Source organism: Pezoporus wallicus, unplaced genomic scaffold (genome assembly GCF_028554395.1).
Source record: "Pezoporus wallicus isolate ANWC-B61680 ecotype Strahan unplaced genomic scaffold, APGP_CSIRO_Pwel_v1 contig_6464, whole genome shotgun sequence".
In the NCBI taxonomy this organism is placed as follows: domain Eukaryota; kingdom Metazoa; phylum Chordata; class Aves; order Psittaciformes; family Psittacidae; genus Pezoporus; species Pezoporus wallicus.
This window is the reverse complement of record NW_026642130.1, coordinates 223,758-245,849: the sequence shown is the minus strand read 5'-3', so window position 1 is coordinate 245,849 and position 22,092 is coordinate 223,758. Positions and strand designations below refer to the sequence as shown.

The following is a 22,092-nucleotide window of genomic DNA, read 5'->3' as shown; positions in this document are numbered from 1 at the left end:
AGAGTCCTGAATGTTAGAGGTCTGGTTTTGTTAGGAGTGTCTGGCTAGCCCTATGAATTAATTTTGAATATATGCATAAAAACAGACAAAGGCCTGAATGAGCTCCCCAGTATTTTGAGATATTTGGATTATAGTGTGGTCATTGCTCCAGCCAGTGCTTGTATTCTGGGGTTCTTATCCAGTGCCCAGGTGTGACCAGATTGGGAAGTGAGAAAAAGTCATTAATGTGACTTTGAATTCTTTCCCCCTTCTCTAACAGCAATGAAAAGCGGCGACGGGAACAGGAGAACAAATATTTAGAGGAGCTGGCAGAGCTGCTATCTGCAAACATCGGGGACATCGACACTCTGAGTGTCAAACCCGACAAATGCAAGATCCTAAAGAAGACGGTTGATCAGATCCAGCAGATGAAGAGGTTGGAGCAAGGTAAGGCGGCAATTCCTGTCTTGGCTTGTCAGAAACCTTCAGAGTAAGAGCATTCTCATGGTACCCTTCAGACACTAAACTGCAGTGAATAATCGTGACTTAACTGATGGAGAATCATGACATAATCAGTCCATTGGCAGTAATATGGAAGCAGTAATATGGAAGGGTGTGCTTTGTCTCCATTGCTTGGCTTGTTTGAGATGCCACCTTTGTTTCTGGGTCAAGGTGGCATTTTACTCTGTGTTTATGATTCATCCTGAAATTACTCCATAGATTAAAACAATCAGAAGTGCTTGTTAAACTTTCAGAATCAGGCCCATTATGGGCTTATCAGTAATACTGCTGTTAACTGTGTGCCAAAACCCCATTTTATGGCTGGGTAAGTTGAAGTACTGATAGCTTGGCCACACGATATGCAAGAGTTGATGAAGAACCGTGTCCCCTGTTCTCCTGCCAACCAGATTAGAGGGCACATTAATCCACCTCCATTCTGGGAATAGAGAAGAGATGCTTGAGAAGCTGTATAAAGGTTAAAATTCACCCCAAGTATCAACTCATAGACTGAAATGCGGAAGTCCACAGGGCTCAAGCAATGCACAGGAAAAGGGGTGAGGTGCAGTGAGGAATGAGTGGGATTTGTTCAGGTCCTTGCAATCCCGACATCCGTCCTGGATCTGCTGCAGGTGGGCACGAGCTTGCTGTGCATCATGCCTGCTAAGGGCTGCCCTGTGCACTCAAATACTTTTTCCTTTGTGCAAAACATTGTTCTTCATGAACAAGGCTAATCCCACTCAGTATTAGTGCTGAGAGCGTGTCATCCATCAAGTGCTGCCTTTGCCAGAGCTCCCACTGCACTCTGAGCAGAGCAGTGTTGCCTGATAAAAGATGTTAGATTTTCACTCAAGCCCGTGGCTAGGACATGGGTGCACAAGTACAGGCACTCTGCAGGATCACAGAATGGTTTGGTCTGGAAGGGACCTAAAAGCTCATCCAGTCCCAACCCCCCCTGCCATGGGCTGGGACACCTTCCACTGCACCAGGTTGCTCCAAGCCCCATCCAGCCTGGCCTTGAACACTGCCAGGGATGGGGCAGCCACTGCTTCTCTGGGCAACCTGTGCCAGGGCCTCACCACCCTCACAGGAAAAACCTTCTTAGGAAGAAGTTTTTCCTAAGATCTCATTCAAATCTCCCCTCTGTCCCATTAATCTGTTTAAAGCCATTCTCCGTTGTCCTGTCACAAGCCACACACTGCCATAGGGCCTCCCAGCTCACTGTTATTTTAGACACCAAATTTTGGGGCAAAGCATTTGGTTCACATTGGACAGGCAGCCCAGGCTTCCTGATAAACCAGGACAACCGCTTTTAGATTTCATTCACGTTGTGCCTGGGCTCTGAAAGGAGTTTGGTAGCGGGTGAGTACACCCAGGTTCCTGCTCGCTGCCACTTCACTGTTCATTAGTTTTCTTGACATTGCACAGCAGGGGTGAACATTAACTAGGACAAGCACTACTTAAAAATATTATGCCTTGAGCTTTGCTCTGTGTTGCCAGCTTATCTAGTGCAGTGCCAAATCACCAAAGAAAAGAAAACTTCACCTGTATTTGTTCTTAGCTGTTTACCATGAGAACATTTCACATGAGGAGGCAGAAAAACTATGGCAAAAAGTCAGAATATTTGTGGCCAGAGACAATTAATTGTCTGTCCTTGTAGTTATATCAATATGCTAGATGTTGTGTTTCCCTGCCCATGTCCTTCCTCCTCCTCCTCTCTGTTTCACGGCCATAAAGCTGATTAATATTTGCTAACTGCTGAGGATGTAGTTTTGTTGCTAAAGTATTGTGAACGGCAACATAATCCTGCAGCGCGTGGCTGTGCTCCTTCTAATGCTCTATAGGAAAACCACCTGGAGATGCAATTTCATGTAACAGAGTGGAGCCGGGGAGTTTTGACTTTGCAGTGATGTGTTTTAGTGGGCTCAGGACGTCCCAACAAATCACAGAATCATAGAAATTCCAGCAAACGATGCTGCTCAGCCCAATAATAGTGGGGAAAATGATGCTAAACCTCGTAGCAGAGCAGATTGCAATGAAAAAAACAGGCAAAGTCCTGTTATTAATGTAATTTATGATGTGCCTGACATGGAGCCAGGGGGCTTTGGAAGGGGCAGGTGCAGGTGGCAGTGCCAGGGGAGAGGGGAGCATCCTCCCCACTGCCAACCCTGGAGGGTTTAGAGGTTACATCCTGCTGGCTCTCTCCCCTTGCCTGCCCGTCCTGCACGGATCGTCCTCGGTTTCAACCCGCAAAGGGGTGGAGGAGCCGGCAGAAGCTTGCAGATGGATCGCACGCAGGGGCCGAACCCTCCCTCCCATCCCCCTGCCTGCTGGGCTGCTATTTAAAGTATGAAGCAAATGCGTTTAGAAAAGATTCCTAGGTCTGGACACCTTCCAAAGTTAGCAATGTACAGTTGGCAGAACAAGCGGTTGCGGCTGTGGCAGCAACCTGAAATTCATCTGCCAAGACAGCAATAAACGCAGCGGAGGAAGAGGCCAGACAGTTAATTTTTCAGCCTTTGACCGTCCCACAGAAGTTCTTTTTGGTTTTTGAGTCAGTTGGTTTTAGTGTTGGAGACCTGGGCTGTGCTGGCACACGGTCATTTGCCATGGAAGAGGAGAAAAGGCCCTTAAGGTCTTCTGGTGTGGAGGTCAGCAAGGAGATCTCTCTGAGCATCTTGCCTATGCTCTGCAGGGCAACAGTCCATCCATGTGGACCTTGCTCCCCTTTGCATTCAGATTGGCATCATTCCCAGCACATGGATGTTGGAGGTCCTCTCCTGGGGTTGGTCCTCTTCTGAGGAGCCATGCCGTGAGACTGAGCTGATGTCCATCCATCATGCGGAGGTGAGGTCGTCCAAGGTTGCTTTAATTCAGAGCAGTGCTGCTGCGATCAAAACCCAAAGGGTGGAGGGAAGCTGGACAGCTTCACTGCTTGATTTGCGTCACTCTTTGGCTTATAGGGTAAGCAGAGGTGATGTAAAGGCTGGTAGAAGAAGCCATCAGGGCAGCGTGGTGGAGCTGGGATGGAGTCAGGAGGCTGCAGGACAGGGAGGAGGCTCGGTTGCCAAGGGGAAGGTGGATAATGTGTGGTTGCAAGCACAAAAAAAAAAGGGCATCTTGGTCACACAAGAGTGCAGAAATGAGCAGAGATACTGGAAAAGCTGCACTGATGCACAGATCACACTTGTTTTGTTCCTTTTCTGTAAAATGATGTCATAGAATGAATTATAGAATGGTTTGGGTTGGAAGAGACCTCAGAGCTCACCTAGTTCCAGCACCCCTGCCATGGACAGGGACACCTTCCACTAGACCAGGTTGTGACAAGGCCTGTCCAACCTGGCCTTGAACACTGCCAGGGATGGGGCAGCCACAGCTTCTCTGGGCAACCTGTGCCAGGGCCTCACCACCCTCACAGGGAACAACTTCTGCCTAAGATCTCATCTCAATCTCCCCTCTGTCAGGTTAAAGCCATTCCCCCTTGTCCTGTCCCTACAGGCCCTTGTCAAAAGCCCCTCTCCAGGTTTCTTGTCAGCCCCTTTAGGTACTGGAAGCTGCTCTAAGGTCTCTGTGGCACCTTCTCTTCTCCAGGCTGTACAAGCCCAGCTCTCTCAACCTGTCTCCATAGCAGAGGTGCTCCAGCCCTTGGAGCATCTTTGTGGCCTCCTCTGGACTCAATCCAGAAGGTCCCCATCCTTCTTTTTTTTTTTTTTTAAACCAAATGCCCCAGTTTTGGGAGGGTAGAAACCTTTGGTTTACGGAAGCGATGCAGATATCTGACAGGTGGGAGATGGCAGAGGAGTCATCTCATCTCCCTTACAGAGCTCCCAACCTTGTCAGTGTCCTTTTTTAAGATGAAGCCACCAAGTCTTTTCCCAAAAGCCCTCTCCATTGATAGGCTGTTTAATTTCTTTCCTGAGCAGGAGTATAAATGCAGCACCTTAATAGAATAAATCAAATAGTATTGAGCTTTTCATTACGCCGCCTACAAACTCAAGCAGCTGCCGAGAGTTGCCCTTGAAACACCTCGTAAGGCATCGCAAGTGACTCTACCACTGCTGGCATCCAAGGGACTTCCTTCCCCCATCCTTCCTGCATTTGCTCATCGCCGCTCGTTGGCAGTCACTCCCGCTGTGCCACCGTATGTTCGGCTTCTGCGGGAATCAGTGCGCAGAGCCGGCAGCTACCTGGTCCAGGAGCAGCCGCGGCACGGCTCCCAGCCCCTCCAGGACACATAGGGTGATGCTCATGAATTTCTGGTCCTGCGAGGTCCAAAAGCCCCAGCAGATTTACTCTGCAGTTGCCAAAGTAAAGGATTTATTCTGTATTTGCTTAGATTTGCGCAACTTAGCTCATCTCATGAAGGACCCTGAGTCACTGCTTGTCTTTGCAGTGCAAGGCTTCTCATGGCAATGGAGGGTCGAATGATCCCATCGATGACAACTTCAGCCCCACTCCAGTCTTGCTTTTCAGTGGTGGAGCTGCTGAATTTATTCTTATAGATGTGTAAGGAAAAAGAAATTTAGATGTTTATTAATGCAGTTTTATTCTGTAGTCATGCTACAGAATAATGACCTGATTTGGGGGTGTTTTAAAAGGGCACTGGGCAAACAATTAGCTTTCTTTCCTGACTGTTACTGTCTTGACCTGCAAAGATGACCTTCAATTTTTAAGCTGAGTTACTTTGGGCAGGGAGGGGGAGAAGGGTATTTCTTGAAGCTTTTACTTTAATAATTTTCTGGGGTTTTAGGGATATGAGTATTTCTGTCTCTTTTCAGGGTACACAAGAATTCCACAACTTGATGGAGGTGTTCTCTTTTGAGTCCAACAAAACCGTGGAGTAGTTGTGTCCTCCTGACATCTTATTATTTCTTTGTGGGTTTTTTTCTGAAGTGTGGCCATAATAAGATGGGCTCCTTCGGGGAAGTTTGTGCTCCCTTGTCACTAGGGCAAACCCCAAAAGAAGAGGATCCTTCACTTAAGACCACCTCCCATTTGAAAGTTAACCTACTTGGTGAAGTAATTTTCCTTTTGGGTAAAAACAGTAGGTTAATTAAGTATATGAAATAGTTATTGATTTTTTGCTGCTCTGTTGCATATGATCAGTGGGCTGTCAGTGGCTTTCTTTTAATTAAGTTCCTCTGCTGTCTTGTCACATGCATAAATTCGGCCCTGAATTTATTCTGTGATATACATGTACAGCTTCGGGGTTGGGGGGGGATGTCCTGAGTCTTCAGCAGGATATATGGAAGCTTCTTCAGGATGAATGCTGAGTTTCTTCTTGGGTTTGGGAATGCCAACATGTGGTGAGCTTTAAAAAGGAAACAAAAAAGCCTTGGCTTTGTATTTAGTGGTGGTCAAAAAATGGTGAAGTGGTGGCCTGCGAAGAGGCTTCTCCCACAGCCTGCAACAGCAGCATGAGGTTTTAGGAGGAGAGGAGACCTTGTCCTTGGGCACTCAGTAAAGAGCCCCTTCCTGTCCCAGCAGCTGAGTGATGTGGTACATTATTAAAGATCATAAAATTACTCCCATAAAACCACAAAGTGAGTAATTGCATGCAATGTGTGGAAGCAAGTTGCAGAGATGAGGTCCCTTGGCGAGCTTTACCCCAAGGCAGAGGAATCCAGTGCAGAACAATTAGAGTCTTTCAGCTGGTTTCTTCTGCCCAGGTCCAGGCTCCCATGTTAACATCAGTCCACACAGGTTTGTGTCTGCAGCCCCTGGGGATGGAGCTGTACATGGGCTTTCATTTGCTTTGAGGAAATATCTAGCTGATGTCCATGTTACTGAGTCTGCAAAGGAGCTGGACGTATCCGGTGCAGGAGCAGAAGGAGCCTTTGGTAATTTCTCCCTTTCTTGGGTTTGTTTTACCAGGATAATGGAGTTAAAGCCTTAAGGCATTTTTTTTTTTTTCTGTTTCAAATCCTCTTAAACGGTCTGCATATCCTTCTTTCACAAGCTCCAATTTGAATGCATCTTTCTAGACATGCATTGAAGCACAGGCAGTATTTCCAGTTTCTGATTAAACTTCCCAGGTCCTTGGAACTGCTGCCTTCATGCTGCCAAGGGAAAGTACCTTCTGCATAATGTGCTCTGCCTTGTTTATGTTTGCATTATTTCTTTCATTTTATATTTTGAATACTCTCTCATTTCAGTACCTCCCTCTCCCTATATTGTAATCCAGTCTCCTCTTGGAGAAGTCTCGCATTTTACCTGGCTGGCTGGCTGGAACCATCTCATTTCCATTTCTGATAGTGGTGGTGTTTGATAAATGGCTTCAAAGCAGGGGCAGCTCTGGGATCAGCCCAGGTTGCTGAGGGCTTTACCCAGTTGGGCTTTGGAAGCCCCCAAGGATGGAGAGGCACAAGTGCTGTGGGCAGCTTGCTCCAGCACTTGGCTGGCCTCATGGTGAACAAGATTTTTTTCCTGTCCCACCTGAACGTCTCTTGCTTCACTTGTACTCATTGCTTTCCATCTTCTCACCATCCATCCCTGTGAAGAGCCTGGCTCCATCACCTCCATAAATTCTGGTAGGCATGGGCAGGCTGCTGTTAGCTGTCCCAGTGCCATCTCTGCTCCAGGCTGAGCAACCCCTTCCCTTGGTCTCTGGTCACAGGATCAGTGCTTCGGCCCTGACCATCTTGGTGGCCTCTGCTGATCTTACTCCAGTTTGTCTTACACTGGGGTCCCAAAACTGGGTGCAGTATGTGGTAGTCACCTGGATGTGGTACCCAAGCTGGCCATGCAGATGGAGCAGGTTGAAGAAATGAGCCAGTAGCCACTCTACCAAGTACAAGTAGCCATCAAGAGAGCCAACAGAGAGAGAGATTCCAAGGACTCTGGATGTTGGGGGTGTTCTACTACATTCCCACATCACATTTGAGCTCCTTCCTTGGTGGCTTGGAGAGCTGCCCAAGGTGGGTGTTGCTGCCAGGAGGGCAGGTGACAGCACGCTTGACTTGGCTTGGTGGCCAAGAGGACACAGAATTTGCACTGATGCCAGCTAAAGGTGGAGCGTGCATCATGGCTTTGGCTTCCTATGATGTTGCTAATCACAGTAGCAATGGTGATGTTGCCTTGCATGCAAGAAATCAAGGTAAACTTAAAACTGTTAGGATTCAGAGAATTCAAGTGTAGTTTTTGGTAGCTTTTGTGTGTTGAGTCAACACAGAGGTCCTTCAGTGGACCCAAAAGAAGACACTTTCATGTAGCAGAAGAATAAGATGCAGAGTTTTTGCATAGTCAAAGAAGAGATGGAAATCCCATTACTCGGAAAGCCGTTAAAGTGAAGGCTCGAGAAATAGCCTAAGCTCAAAGCAGCCCAGCCTTCAAGGCCAGGGATGTATTATAAACAGAAGTTTAGGTCTAACATTTGAGGTTTGACTGAAGAACAAAAGCAAGCAGCAGAATGGCATCTGAGAGAGCAATGTAAGTGGAAATGTCTCCTGGAAATGGAGTAAATGAAAACTGCTTTAAGGGGTTTACATTAATTAAAGGATTTTTTTTAATTAATTAATTAAAACCACATTAAGGTTTGTGTCAAATCTAAAATTAGATTGGAATCTCTTCAGGCTACAACTGTCAGCCTGGTGCTGTGATCTCCTCTTTAAATGCATTGACTTTATTGGAGTTATCCTGATTTTGTTTGCTTCAAGGGAGGTCAGAAAAGGGCTTTTGCCTTAGAGCGGTGTTTTGCAGACTCTGGGTCTCTCCACCTTCATTCCTGAGGTCAGGAAGGACCTTCTTGGCCAGGTGCTTGAGAGGAAGGCTCTTTCTTCATCCCAGATCTGGTGTTTGGGTTAACCCTGATGGAGCTGCTCCAGTTACTAGAGGGAGGGGATGAACACCGCTTTCATCCCATCCCCATAGCCAATTTATTGTCACATCTTAGAGAAAGAAAACCAACCAAACCCTGGAGGCCAGATCAGACATCAGCGAGGAGGGGGAATTCCTCCTTGGCTTTGTAGGTGCCCGCTGAAAGCCCTTAAGTGTGAGGCTGATCCAAGGTAAACAGAGTACAAACAGATACAGTCCTTTTAACTGTTTAACTTCATCCTTCCAGGAATCTTTATGATATTCTGAAGACAATGAAACCACCTGCTCATTTTCGGTGGAAATGAGTTTCAGATCATTCCTGTGCCAATATTGCCCTTTAATTTGGTTTGTTCTTCCTTCTGTTTGGCAATTCCACCCTTCCCTATGAAGGTATTTTTATGAAGCTCTTGCTCTTGTTCTCCATCTTCACTTGACTTGTCCAACAAACCGAGCTCTCCTGGGATCTTGGTGTGTGATAGCTATGTTTTTCCTTTAATCAACCCAATAGCTCTTCTCTGTACTTCTTCCAACTGAACTTCATTTTTTCTGAGTGAATTGGTTCAAACTGTCATGATTTTTTCGTACCAGATCTTACCAGTAGCATTTGGTTGTTGCCAGTAGCACTCCTAGCATGCTGGAGGTAATGGTTTTTGTCTCCTCTTGTCACCTCCGTTAAACCATCCCCAACTTGTAGCAAAAGCTCATGTTCTTGAATGGAGAGTGCATGACCTTAAAGTAGTAGAAGGAGGAAAAAATTAGCAGTTTAGCAGAGCAATTGGGTAGGTTTTGTACCATTTGGTCCTCTTCCATGTGAATGGGTCAGCCCACCCTCTGGTTTGTATTTTCTCCCTGCATGAGTACCTTATCTCGGGTGCTAGAGGAAACACCACTGGTGACCTCTCCTTATGCTGATGAAACACCTTTATTCTCCAAATTGAGTTTCTTCTATGGTTGGTATGATCCTTCTGGACAGATCATATGGAAGGATCTTGACACAACCATAGAAGGATCTTCATATATACCCTTTCATACAGAAGATCTGAAAGGAACTTCATAGAAGGATCTTGGGAGTCTCTGCTAGATCTCAGTACTATTCTGCATCTTGGGTGATGTTGTGCGTGCATGGAGTTGGTGGGACAAAACTGGAGCTCAGGCATGGCATCCATGCTGGAAGGAGATTGTAAAATCCAGAGACGCAGAGAGGAGAGCCACAGAAATGAGCCAGGGGCTGGAGAAAATGTCTTGCAGCTTGGAAGGCTGAAGAGCTCTGTTGAGTGTATCCGAGGGTTGTCAAAAAAAGGGAGTGGGTACATGGTGATGACACTATAAACACTAACAAGGATGGAAAATGCTGGCTACTAAAGAGGTTTTTAAATCAGCATAACAGAGAATGTCTCAAAACTGAAGCCAGACAAAAACAAATTAGGACTCAGGCCCAGAGTTACAACTGGGAGGGTGATTGCTTTGGGGACCAGCTGCCAAGGGAAGCAGTGGGTTGCATCAGGTTTTAGCCAAACAGAAGTTCAAGACTCGTGTTGGTGGAATTGAGTGAACTTTGATGGCTCTGTGATATTCAAGAGATCAGACTGGAGAATCTACTCTCCTGGCCTTCATCTCTGTAAATCTAAATATCTTGAGAAATGCCTCGAGAGCTGGGTCCCTTGTCTGCAGCAACTTCTGCCAGTGCAAAGCTGGGGTGAGAGCCCTCACTTTGCTTCCTGAACATCCTTGTTGGTCCCCTGCCCCACACTGCATCCTGAGCCCTTCCTGGGATTAAACCCTCCACATTATCAAAGTAATTAATTGCACCTCACACACAAGAGGTGAAGAGTTTGTTGGAGCAGGTTTGGGGAATTTCACACCCTCTCCTTCTCTGCAGTTTGGTTTCAACATGAAATGTTAAACGGATTGCATCCCTGCCCACACTCCCTGCAGACATTTGTGAAGTCTGTCTCTCCGTATCCTCTGGAATCTGTTTTATATCAGGGATTGATTTCAGATACAAACTCCCCCAGGTCAGTACTATAAAAATCTCTGCCTGTGCAGCCACACCAGGGAGCATCCTCTGTATATGTTTATTTTATGGAGCCGTACCACCTAAAGAGCATGTCAATAAAATTCTCATCCCTGCTCTGACAGGTTTAATCTAGCTGGCAACTTAAATATAGACCAAGGGGAAGGGGAGGCTGCTAAGAATTGCACAGACCTCTCCAAACGGTGCCTTGATTTTAACAAGTGAACATTTGGTTATTACATCCTCAAGCTTTTAAACATCTCACACTGTCAAGAACTAATAAATCCTTTAGCACCTCACTGTAAGAGGATTTGATAGGATGTAATAGGCGTGTGGATCATGCAGAGAGTCATAAACCACCTGTAGAAATCGCTCTTCATCACTCCTCCTCTTGCCTTCTGCTGTGCTGGATTAGCTTTTTTTTTCCTTTTTTTTTTTTTTTTTACCTTCTTGATTCAATCTCATTTTTAAGAGAAGCAGGAAAGGAGGAGGGAAAAAATACCCTCTTTCTTTAAAGCCTTTAACCTGGCCTTCTTTATCCTTCATAGAGATGGAAAAAACCTGTTTTAAGATTCTTCCTCCCCCAGCATGGCATCCCATCAGGATTTTGCTTGTCCTCCCTCTGCTCCGGACCCTGGCTCATTTGGTGGTTGATCAGAAAGGTTCATCTGTGCCTGGCAGCCCTTTGAGTGCAGAAGTAGGATGGCAAGGGTCCATCCCACCTCTCTTCCAGCAGCTGCGAGTCATCTGAGCTAGTCATCAAGTAACTGCAAGACACTGGTTCAAAGGGAAGCTCATCCCAACACATCTCTGCAAGTGCTCATCTGAGTTATTAACCCGTCAGAGCACCCATCAGTACAAGCATTTCCATGCCTAAAAAGCAAGAAGTAATACAATAAACCTCTTTCTTAGGATAAAAAAAAAAAAACCAACAAACAACAAACCGAACTTGGAGCCAGGCATGCAAGTCCTTCCATTTTCATTCCAGATTTTCCCCTGAACAGACGTTTATAGACCTTAATCCTCCTAACGCTCCTGCAAGCATAGGAAATAAAAGGAGATTTGTACAATGAGATAGTAGCTTTTATTATGCCAAGCTGTATGGTTGGGCAAAGCAAACAAACTTGCTGGGACATGAGCATGAGAGATGCAGGAGTGGTTTTGCTCCCTCTGGGGCTACGTTATTCCCTGGTGCTCAGCTGCTGAGCTCCCCATCTGGCTTCTTCTGCTTCCCCCAAGCCCCAGGATTTCATCGTGGGGTGTTTGGTGGCACTTAAAGCCTCACCAGAGCCTTGGGTAGAGAGCAAATGACACTGTTTGGCTGGTTTTAAATGGTATTTCTCACTGTTCCTTCTGCCCTTGCTGTTTAGGAAGTCCACTCTCCAAGACAGGTTTTCATTAATTAAACCTCCAGTCTCAGCTAACTACCCTTTAAATCGTTAAGTCCGTACTGTGATGAGCGGAGTAGATGAACACTGGAATAGTGGATCAGGTTCCTCAGGCTAATGTTTGTCCTAGGTTTGGTTCAGGGGATTTGCTGAGACAGTGAATTACATGGGTGGATGGTTTCTTATAGAAGCAGGGAATAGTTTGGACCACTCCAAATTTCTGAAATAATGGATATGGTTCTTACAGAAGTAGTTGCACCCTTTGTGCCTTCGTGTACCCACTATGAGCATCCAGCATCTGGTGCTGCTCCCACAGTTCTGCAGGTAGTGATTGCACTGGAAGAGTTAAAGTTCATTTTGGAGGTGAGGTCCTCCTGAGCAGGCTCTGTGCAGATCAACAAGAAAGCAGTCTTCGCATGTATGTCTTGGTATGTCTTCTCTGTGTGGAATCCTATGGCACAAGGCTCCATATTCTCTGGTGGCTTCTTACACCACATGGCTCCACCTTCTCTGGGTAGATTCCCATACCAGGAGGCTCCATCTTCTTTGGGCGCTTTCCCAAACCACGCTGCTCCTTTCTTCCTTAGTTAGCTTTGCATACCACATAGCTTGCTCCTGCCAATGCCTGTCCCCCTGGGGGCACCTCATGACCCAGAGCTGCATTTGCACCTGCTGACCACGCTCATATGCACGTTACAGTGCCCTCAATTCATTCACACTGCCCCATGAAGTCTGCCTGTACCTCAAACAGATCCCTTTGGCGTAGCAGAAAAAGCAAGTCGATCCCGTCAAGAGCTGCGATTGACAGCTCTCCCTTTGCAGCCGAGGAGAGACAGATGGGAGGTGCGAGAAAGCCGGGTTTGGAGGAGCGGGGCTGGGAGGGGAGTGCTGCTCTGTGCATGGGAAGCGTCAGCTCCCCCCTCGCCGTGCTCGAGCTTTGCATTGTCTGCACGCTTTGGCAGGCGTCTTCCTGCCGGTGCAGTTCACATATTTGACGTGCCTGTGCAACTTGAACATAAAGCTGGTTTAACGGTTGACACGGGTGAATTTTTAGTAGTAACTTCTCATGGACTTCAGCATGCTGTGGACCAGGGTTTCGAGATGCTACGCCTTGAGAAAAGACAGTCTCATTCTTTGCAAAATTAATTAAGTTTGATCGTTAAAATCGTGTTGCAATGTGTTTTATGCCTGCAGGAGGAGAATGAAGGCTATGCCAGGGCTGAATTAAAGTCTGGGGAGGACACTACATCTAGCCCTTTCTCATCTCTGCAGATTTGGCCATGCAGAGTTGACACAGTTTTTGAAAGAATTAAATTCTTCAGATTCGAGATGAAAGCTTTTTTCTCCCTTTATTCCTTCCCCCAGCAAGATGGAGATGTTCTACCTGCTTGATCTCAGCATCGACTATAAAAAAGTCTCTGCTCCTTATGCCTGTTCTCTCCTGTCAGCATTCAGTGCTCATTAATTTTGCATTCACTCAGCACCGTATAATTTTTCCTGACATTGTTCAGACAACCAGCCTTTTTTACTTAAGACATCTCGACACCATTAATGTTTAACTGTAAAAGGTGTGAAGACAGAAAGAAATACCCTTTTCTTTCTGTTCTAGCAGCAGCATGCTTTGCTCTGTGCTCTTTGCCATTGCACAAGGATTTTCTCAGAAGCAGAATAACACAGTTTTCCATATAAACTTTGCTAAAGAAAGTGGTGTTTATTGGTCGGAGCAGGGACTTGTGTCTTGGATCTTCATCTATACACCAGGTGCTGTTGTACACTGACAGTGCATGATGCTCTTTGCCTTGGGGCATGGACAGATGTGCTCTTGCAGGTCCATCTGGAGTCCCTCAAGAGAGAACCCCCAGCTGGTGAACTGCTAAGTGTGTGAAAGCAGCAGTGGTTAAAGCTAGCCCCGGTGGCTTTTGGGTTGTGATCACTTGTATGGCATGTAACAGTATCTCAGTTCAGAAGGTGTCACTTAACTTAATCCACTCCAGCAAGAGCTGCAGAAGTGTGTGTCATTGTGCATGAGACTTCTTCAGCTGGAAAATGGGAGTGTTAATGGGGAGTACTGTTTTAAGCTCATTAAAGAAAAGTGTGTGATTTGTCCATCATCCCTCACTTGGAAGGATGTCACAGGTTGCCGTTCAGTTGATTATGTAGCAGTTGGTGAGGACAAGGGCAGTGCTGGAATATGTTCTTTGCCATTTATAGAAAGGGCCAAATGGGTTAAAGAAAGACTCTTAATTTATTTGCACTGTATAGTCCTGAGGAACTTGGTTGTGTCTGTTGCTGGGTTTAAAAGTAAGAAAGGAAGTTTTAAAAAACCCCAAACCAGAATTCGTGTCCTCAAAATCTTTATCCTCTATGTTGGAAAAGAGGGTGTCGTGGTTTAAACCCAGTCAGGTAATTCGTTCGCTCACTTCCCCCCCTTTCTTGCCCTCCCCCTGCTCTCGGAGAGACGGAGAGGAGAATCAAAAGAATGCAACTCCCACGGGTTGAGATAAGAACAGTTTAGTAACTAAGGTATAACACAAATCACTACTGCTACCACCAATGATAATAATGATAAAGGAAATAACAAGGGAATACAACACCTCACCACCAGCCGACCGATAACTCGCCCCCCCCCAGCCCGACCAAGCACCAACCGATACCTCCTCCAACCCCGCAGTCTCCCAGCCCTTCCGGCTAACTCCCAGTTACATCCTGGGCATGACGTGCTGTGGTATGGAATAGCTCTTTGGTCAGTTTGGGTCAGGTGTCCTGTCTCTGCTTCCTCCTGGCTTCCCCTCCTCCCTGGCAGAGCATGAGGCTCACAAAGTCCTTGGCCAAACCAAAACATCTCTATCAGCTCTGTTCCCGAGCCGAAAGTCAAAACACTGCACTGCACCAGCTACCAAGGAGGAGAAACATGACTGCTACTGCTGAACCCAGGACAGAGGGGAAATACCATTTGGAGGAGCAGCCAAAACTGGGGAGCAGCCCATAGACACGTGCAGAATTAATGTTGCTTGATCTTTGGATCACCAGTCTGAAGACCTGGTACAGAGATGGGTTTTGCCTATATTGCACACAGGAGTGCCTGTTTCCTGGGGTTGGTTGTAGGCATGGTGGAGGTGGCTGTAGCCCTCAGGTCTCCTGCTGACAGGGCCTGCCACAGTTCCATATGCCGAATTGCATTGGAGCATTGTGGGATGTTGTGCTGTTTTTGTAATATCCATGTTGAAAGTTTTTTTAGGCAAGTGGAAGGAGAAGTTAAGCTGCTGTGTTAATCTAGATGCTGGCCTGTGGGAGCTTTTCCTCATACAATTTAAAAGGTACTTTGAAATCACTAACCTTGACATAAATCCTGTGTCCCACCAGCAAATCTGTGCTGCTATATGAATAACTCTGCATGGTTTCATCCTTTTATGGTTTGATGTTTTATGCAGTCGTTGGAGATGTTTGTATCTGCTGGGACTGGCCTTGGGCTTTAGTGTAAATTCCCAGTGCTGCTGCGGGTTGTTAAGGATGGGCTCTTGGGCTGCAGGTAGTATGAAAAATAGCTGTAAGAGCATTAGATAGAGCTGTCATCATTCCCAGTACAGCAGCAATGGAAAACTGTTTTCTGACTGCTTTTCTAGCCAGGTCACAAAGGAAGAAGCTCAGGTGAGACATGGAGAACAGCAGGACATCCCCACTGTCCTGCTCTCTGCCGATCTGTCTTCACTGTTGGCAGTACTGATGCAACTGGAGTGGCCACCAGCTTCAGTCTTCGGTCCTCACCAATGGGCACTAGAGTTGGTTCTGTACACCCCAAGGGCTTAGTTTCCTTCCCTGGCTGTCTGCCTGGTTAGATGTGTCCTCCTGACATGTACCTTTGCATGGGCACTGATGAAAAAATAAGGGTTCGAGGTGTGTCTGAAGAGCCACCTGGGGCTGTGTTGGTGAGGACATTCTCTGGGATGGCATAGAAATACTCAGGGCTAGAGCAAGCGATGCATTGCCAACTCTGAAGGTGCATGGTTTGTTTTCTTTAGGGCCAGTGATGGAGTTTGATGGTGAAGTCAGGTGTTCAGCTCTCACTGAAAAAAAGAGAAAGAGAGCAAAATATGTTTGACTGCTGGTTGTAGAGGAGGGCTAATGGATAACAGCACCCCCCAAAAGACCCCAAATTAGAATCTATCTTAAAATAGGATTCTAAAATGGATCTGGTGAATCTCCTCTAAAAATGCCTCTCTGCTTTGGCTATAAAGCGAGCATGAGACAAAGTAGCTCAGGTGGAAACATCTCCATCCAGTGGTCCATCAGAGGGATCTCAGCATCCTGGCACTCCCACCTGGCATTACAGCAGATGGTTGGGGAGCACCCTGGGGCTTGTCACTGGTAGATCATTGTGATGGGTGGTGTAAAGCAGGCGAGTACAGGGTTCTGAAGGAGCTGTGCTGATTTCTGAAAGCCAAGATCTGCTCTGCTATTTCTTGCACTGGTATTTTCAAGCTCTGAATCTCACAGATTGTATTTTTCCACAGTTTTTAAATTCATAGATCAGATAATTTCCTTCCTCCTACTAGAATAAAAAGTTATACAACCTAAGAGCTGCTGATTTCCATACAGTGTTTGAGAGGAATCTGGTATTTGTGGAAGTGAAGAAGAGAGGACTCTGGGCTGGGTTTTCAGCATCTGCCTCTGTGTGAATATGCTGACGTTGAACAGGGGGGCGTTGGGCAAATCTCAGCTTCCACAGATTGAATTTTGATTTAGAGTTCCTCCAAAGAAGCCATCATTGCTGTAGTCCACATGTGAGCCCTGGAGGCTATGTAGGATGGTCTTCCTTGGAAATTGGCTTCATCCCCCAGTTGAGGTTGGATCTTCCTCTTCATGTTGACCCCTAGGGATGGGGAGGAGAGTGCTCGGGCTTGCTGAGACTGAAGGGGAGGCTGGAAGTGAGCTCAGGACCTCAAGTCCCCCTGGATAGCTGGGACACCACCACTAGCAGCAGCCAGTGGTCCTCGGAGGCTTTCCCATAACATATCCCTATGGCCCTAGACATGTCTTCCTCCTAGACACCTGTTTAAAAAGACAAAAGTGTTCCCATTTCTGTGGTCTAGATCCTCTCGCCTGCTGCTTTCCTATATCAATACTATTGTCTTTTTCACCCCTCCTGACTTGTTTAAACCATTTTTTCCCTGCCCCACTAGAAGGTGCACTCAGTGCACAGCTTCTGCCAATGAGTTTATTTTATGGTAGGGTCTTTTTCATGTTGGTTTTACTGGGCTGATGAACCTCATAGCAGGCAGTAATTAATGACACAGTTTTCTGTCACGCTCTCAATCCATGAGTGCACCAAGTCTGTTCCATCTGATTTTAATTAACTAAAAATCAAAGCTCCTCATTTGGGAAATTACAGATGTGGATCTGTTTTTTCTTTTTCTCACGCATCTTTTAAGAAGCAGATAGAGCAGATCCTGTCTGAGATCTGGGGGGTTCAGTCAGCATGGCCCTCAGGGAGCCTGCGGATCTGCGCTGTATGGGAGAGGGATGGGGAACTGTTGTGCTTGGTGCTCCCTTGTGTTTTCTAGGCATTGCATCACCTTCTTCATCTTATCACAGACTCGTTTGGGCTGGAAGAGACCTTAAAGCTCCTCCAGTTCCACCCCCCCTGCCAAGGGCAGGGACACCTTCCACTAGACCAGGTTGCTCCAAGCCCCATCCAACCTGGTCTTGAACACTGCCAGGGATGGGGCAGCCACAAGCTTCTCTGGGCAACCTGTGCCAGGGCCTCACCACCCTCGCAGGGAACAACTTCTGCCTAAGAGCTCATCTAAAGGTTGGCCAATGTGATGCCTCTCTACAAAAAGGGCACGAAGGAAGACCCTGAAAACTACAGGCCTGTCAGCATGACCTTAGTGCCAGGGAAGGTCATGGAGCAGATGATCCTAAGTGAGATCATAAAGGACATGTGGGAAATGGAGGGATCAGGCCCAGTCAGTATGGGTTCACGAAGGGCAGGTCCTGCTTGACTAAACTTATCTCCTTCTAAAATAAGCTGAACCACCTGATTGATGAGGGAAGGGCTGTGGGCTGGGGCAGTGATCATCCTCTTGTACTGGGCACTAGTGAGGCTGCACCTCGAATTCTGTGTTGAGCTCTGGGCCCTTCTCTATAAGGAGGACACTGAGGTGCTGGAGGGAGTCCAGAGAAGGGCAATGGAGCTGGTGAAGGGTCTGGAGCACGAGTGTGGTGAGGAACGACTGAGGGACCTGGGGGTGTTTAGTCTGGAGAAGAGAAGGCTCAGGGCTACCCTATCTCTCTCTACAACTGCCTGACAGGAGGCAGTTAAGAAGAATTTAGGAATTTTTTGCCTCAGAAAAATTAGGAAAAATTTCTTTACCAAGATGATGCTCAGGCACTGGAACAGGCTGCCCAGGGAAGTGGTGGAATCACCATCCCTGGAAGTGTACAAAAACTGTGCAGGTGAGGCCCTCAGTGACATGGTTTAGTGGTGGTCTTGGCAGTGCTTGGATAATGGTTGAACTTGATGATCTTAGAGGTCTTTTCCAACCTAGTTGATTCTATGATTCTAAATCTCAACTCTCAGCCTGTCTCTATAGCAAAGGTGCTCCAGCCCTTGGACTATCTTCACAGCCTCCTCTGGACTCACTCCAGCAGCTCCACGTCCTTTTTATGTTGTTGCCCCAGAGCTGGATGCAGGACTGCAGGGGGGTCTCACCAGAGCAGAGCAGAGGGGGAGAATCCCCTCCCTCGACCTGCTGGTCACACTGCTGGTGATGCAGCCCAGGACACGGTTGGTTTCTGGGCTCAAGCGCACACTGCTGGGTCATGGGGAGCTTCTCATTGACCAACAGCCCCAAGTCCTTCTCAGGGCTGCTCTCAATCCAGTCTCCACCCAGTCTGTGTTTGTGCTTGAGACTGCCCCAACCCAGATGCAAGACCTTTCCCTGCTCTCTCATCCTTGGTACCTACAGGGGTACCCAACACACTCTGGGAAAGACTGCAAGTCCTCCTCAGTTGGGCTTTTTGCTTTTAAGATGTTGAATTTTTAATACAAACTCAAAACCCAAAGACTTTTCATGTTTCTACCATAAGAAATGAAAAATTAATGTTGACCATAGAAATTTTGGGTTGAAAAGGAGCCTTGGGGAGCATGGAGCAGTGTTTGGGTCCTGGCCATCATGCCTGCAACCATGGGGGCCTCTCCATGAGGCTTCCTTGGGGAGCAGCAGCAAGCTTCTCACAACTCAAAATGCAATATATTACAAAGTTTTGTGCTGGGCAAGTGGAAACAATTGTTCTGGTCTTCTGTGTTCATGATGTTTCTCAACAAAATCCTGTTTTGAATTTTTTATTTCCTGGTTTAGGAGCCCCACATGCAACAAATTATTTTTCAGATATTACTTTCTCCTTTATGGGGCAAAAATAAAGGCATTTTAGCTGCAAAATTTGAAATGAAGAGCAGAATCAGATAGCTTGTATTAGTTTAATTTAATACTGCAGATTTAAGGGATGGGGAGGCAGGAGTGCCTGCCCTGGATGCTATGGATGGAGCTCCATGCAATGGTGCCTGCAGGGCCGATGCTGACTTCCCAAGACACCAAATGTACATCAGTGGTGGACATCTTCCCACCTCCACTCCCTGCACCCCATTTGGAGTGACTCTGAGTGGTGTCCTCTAAACTCCCTTCCCTGTGGTCCTGCCATCGCTCTGGTGCCACATCCTTGCTTCTCTGACCCCTTGGGGTGTGGGTGCTGTCCTGGACATGGGACTTTGTTGTGTTTTGAGTAAAAAGTGATGAGTTAAGTCCTTTGGGGGGACTTTTCCTATTGTTTGGATCTGGCTCTCATCCTCAAGGCCTCAGCATTGGTCCAGATAAGGTCTCCAGCTGTGGCTGAGGTCACAGCTCCTCTACAACACTTGTCTTTTCCCTCCCTTGGATGCGTGATTTTCTCCAGGTACAGTTTTTCAGGTACAGAGGTCTGGTAGTGGAAGGAGGCAAGTGCAGGATCCTGGGGATGATTTTGGTGTGCTTTATGCCACCAAAAATGGTGGTAGAGAAAGAGCAGAAGACCTGCTAAAGGGATGGAGGCAGCCAAGGTGAACTAGGGAGGTTGGAAAATTGAACAATAATAATGTAAAGAGAGAAAAGAGGCAAAGAAAGGGGAAACCACCAGTGACCCTGCACCAGTGTGGGCATGGGGATGGTAGTACCCAGTTGCTGAAGCCACATCCTTCAGCTTTGCTCCATGCAATGCAGTTTTGAGGCAGAGGATCTGAGCCAGTTTTCAGAGGAGGCTTACATACTGCACTGTCGTTTTGCAGGGGGAAGAAATAACACCCTGGATGAGCAAGCTGCCTTTCCTGTGTGTGCTCTTGGCTTTGGGCTTTTATCAACAAAAGATTTAGACTTTCTACATTGATGTCTTCTAAAATCAGGGGGCAAAATGCTCTGAATGGGTCAGCTACCCATCTGCACATCTCAAATTGCCGGCATCCCCCCATTTCAGCAGCTTGCCAGGGTTGTTAACTCTTTACTCTGCTCAGCTCCCACCCCTTTCCCCTCCACCAGCATTGCTCCATGCCTCCCTTTCATCATGCTGAGCCTGGAAGGGGCTGCACAGTGAGAGCAGCCTGGCCAGCAGCCCCATCCACATCTGGGTACCACCAGGGTGAGGGACCAGGAAAGCAGCTCTCAGTGATGCAGAATCTGTACCCATCACCTCGTGCAGCTGGCCATCATGTCCAGCATCAGGCCATCCAAGCTTTTCATTAATATTCCAGTCCTGGTGTGCTTTAGCAGCGTCCTCCATCTCTTACCAGCCCTGTGCCTTCCCCATCCCTTCTAATCCTGCAAAGAATCAGTGGCTTCTAGCCAGGAGGTTCGTGTGGCTGTGAAATAGCAGGGCTGAGCTGGGACTGTCACCTCTGCCTGTGCCAAGCTTGGCTGCATGGGGTTGGCACAGGACAAGACTGTTTTCAAAGTGACCACGGTGTTCCCAGGCATCGCAGTGGGTGTTGGGTCCTGTGCCCGCTGCAATTATCAGTGGTGTTGGGTGACCTGTTTGTAACACACTTACCTCGCAGTTCAAGCCCACTGACCTAATATTTTTTGGGTGCTGAGTATCTTGCAGCTCCTATAGAATCTGGAGGCACCCAGACATCTCCCTGGATGTCATAAAATTGGGGTGTAATTTGAGGAGTGCCTTTAAAATAGCTCCTTTCTATGCTGCAAGAAAAAAAAAACACAACCTGCTTTAATTATGTTTGCAGCAATTAGATTCCAATCGGGGCCGTTGGCGTGCCGGGCTTTTATTGTCTGATGGGGATTTATGATGCCCGAGGCTGCCAAAGCCCCCGCAGCTGGATCCCGGCAGCCTCAAACAGCAGCAGCGCTGGGGTTCACGTTGCTCCTGATGGTTTATTTTCATGTGAATCTGTCTGTCCAGCTTTATAATGAGATTATGAGCTTGGAGAACTAGGAATTTGCTCTGTCCTTGGTTGTGTTGAACACAGGGGATGCCTGGCCCATGATCGGTGCTCTCTGAGAGCATCATCCCGTCACCAGCACAGAGCCACCACTGCAATTAATGCTGGAAATAAAGGAAATAGAAATTAATGAGTTAATGTATTCCTCACATGCTCAGGATGGAAAAGCTGAAGAGCTGTGTTTAAGCACATTAACTGAAGTGCTTAGCGGAGATCACTGACACTTTGAAGGAGTTTTGCATTGCTGGGATGTGCCACCACAGAGGAGGTGAGCAGGAGCTTTAAGGGATTTGATGCAGCATAATAAACAGTGCATCCCATGTGCTGCAAAACAGCGAATAGTTTAGCTTCTGCTTCCAGACAAGTCAGGGCACCGGCTTCCTTGACTCCGAGATGACCAGAAACAAAGACCAGTGTCAAGAGAGATAAGAAGTAAATCTTCAGCAGTCCTAGAAACCTTCAGCAGTGCTAGAAACCTCTCGTCTTGCTCCTTTGGCATGCACCCCACTGGGCTTTATGGATGTTTATCATGGCAAAACATGTCCTGCCCTCTGGGCTGGACCGACATAGGCTGAACAGAGCTCTTTGGTCAGCCTGGTGTGTTGATATGTGTATAGACATGTTGATACATGTCAATGCATTTGATAAACATGTATTTATTGATGCATCTAGGTTTCCAGGTCCTAACACAAGACACTGTGGGTTAAGGAGTATTTTCCCTTGTCCTGCTGTCATCCCTCTTAGAACCAATTTGGGACCATTTTCTGCCTCCAGCTCCCAGCACTACGCACGTGGTCCTCAGGTTTTTCTGAGCATCCCTTTGGTTTTCTGGCAGGTTGTTTCTCCTGCCATGCGGGAAAGCACAGCCCACAGGGATGTGGCTGCATCCCCTGGACTGTCCCCTGGATCGCCAC

At 47.2% G+C, this 22,092-nt stretch overlaps 1 protein-coding gene across 9 annotated transcripts in view; it reads left to right on the top strand.

Annotated features, from left to right (window-relative positions):
• Positions 1–22,092, top strand: part of NCOA1 (nuclear receptor coactivator 1) — a 131,469-nt gene that overhangs the window by 71,955 nt on the left and 37,422 nt on the right. For all 9 annotated transcript variants that reach the window (XM_057427582.1, XM_057427581.1, XM_057427578.1 and 6 more), the window contains exon 3: positions 260–426. In XM_057427582.1, coding sequence (XP_057283565.1) covers positions 260–426 — 167 coding nt within the window. The remainder of the gene's footprint in view (positions 1–259; positions 427–22,092) is intronic.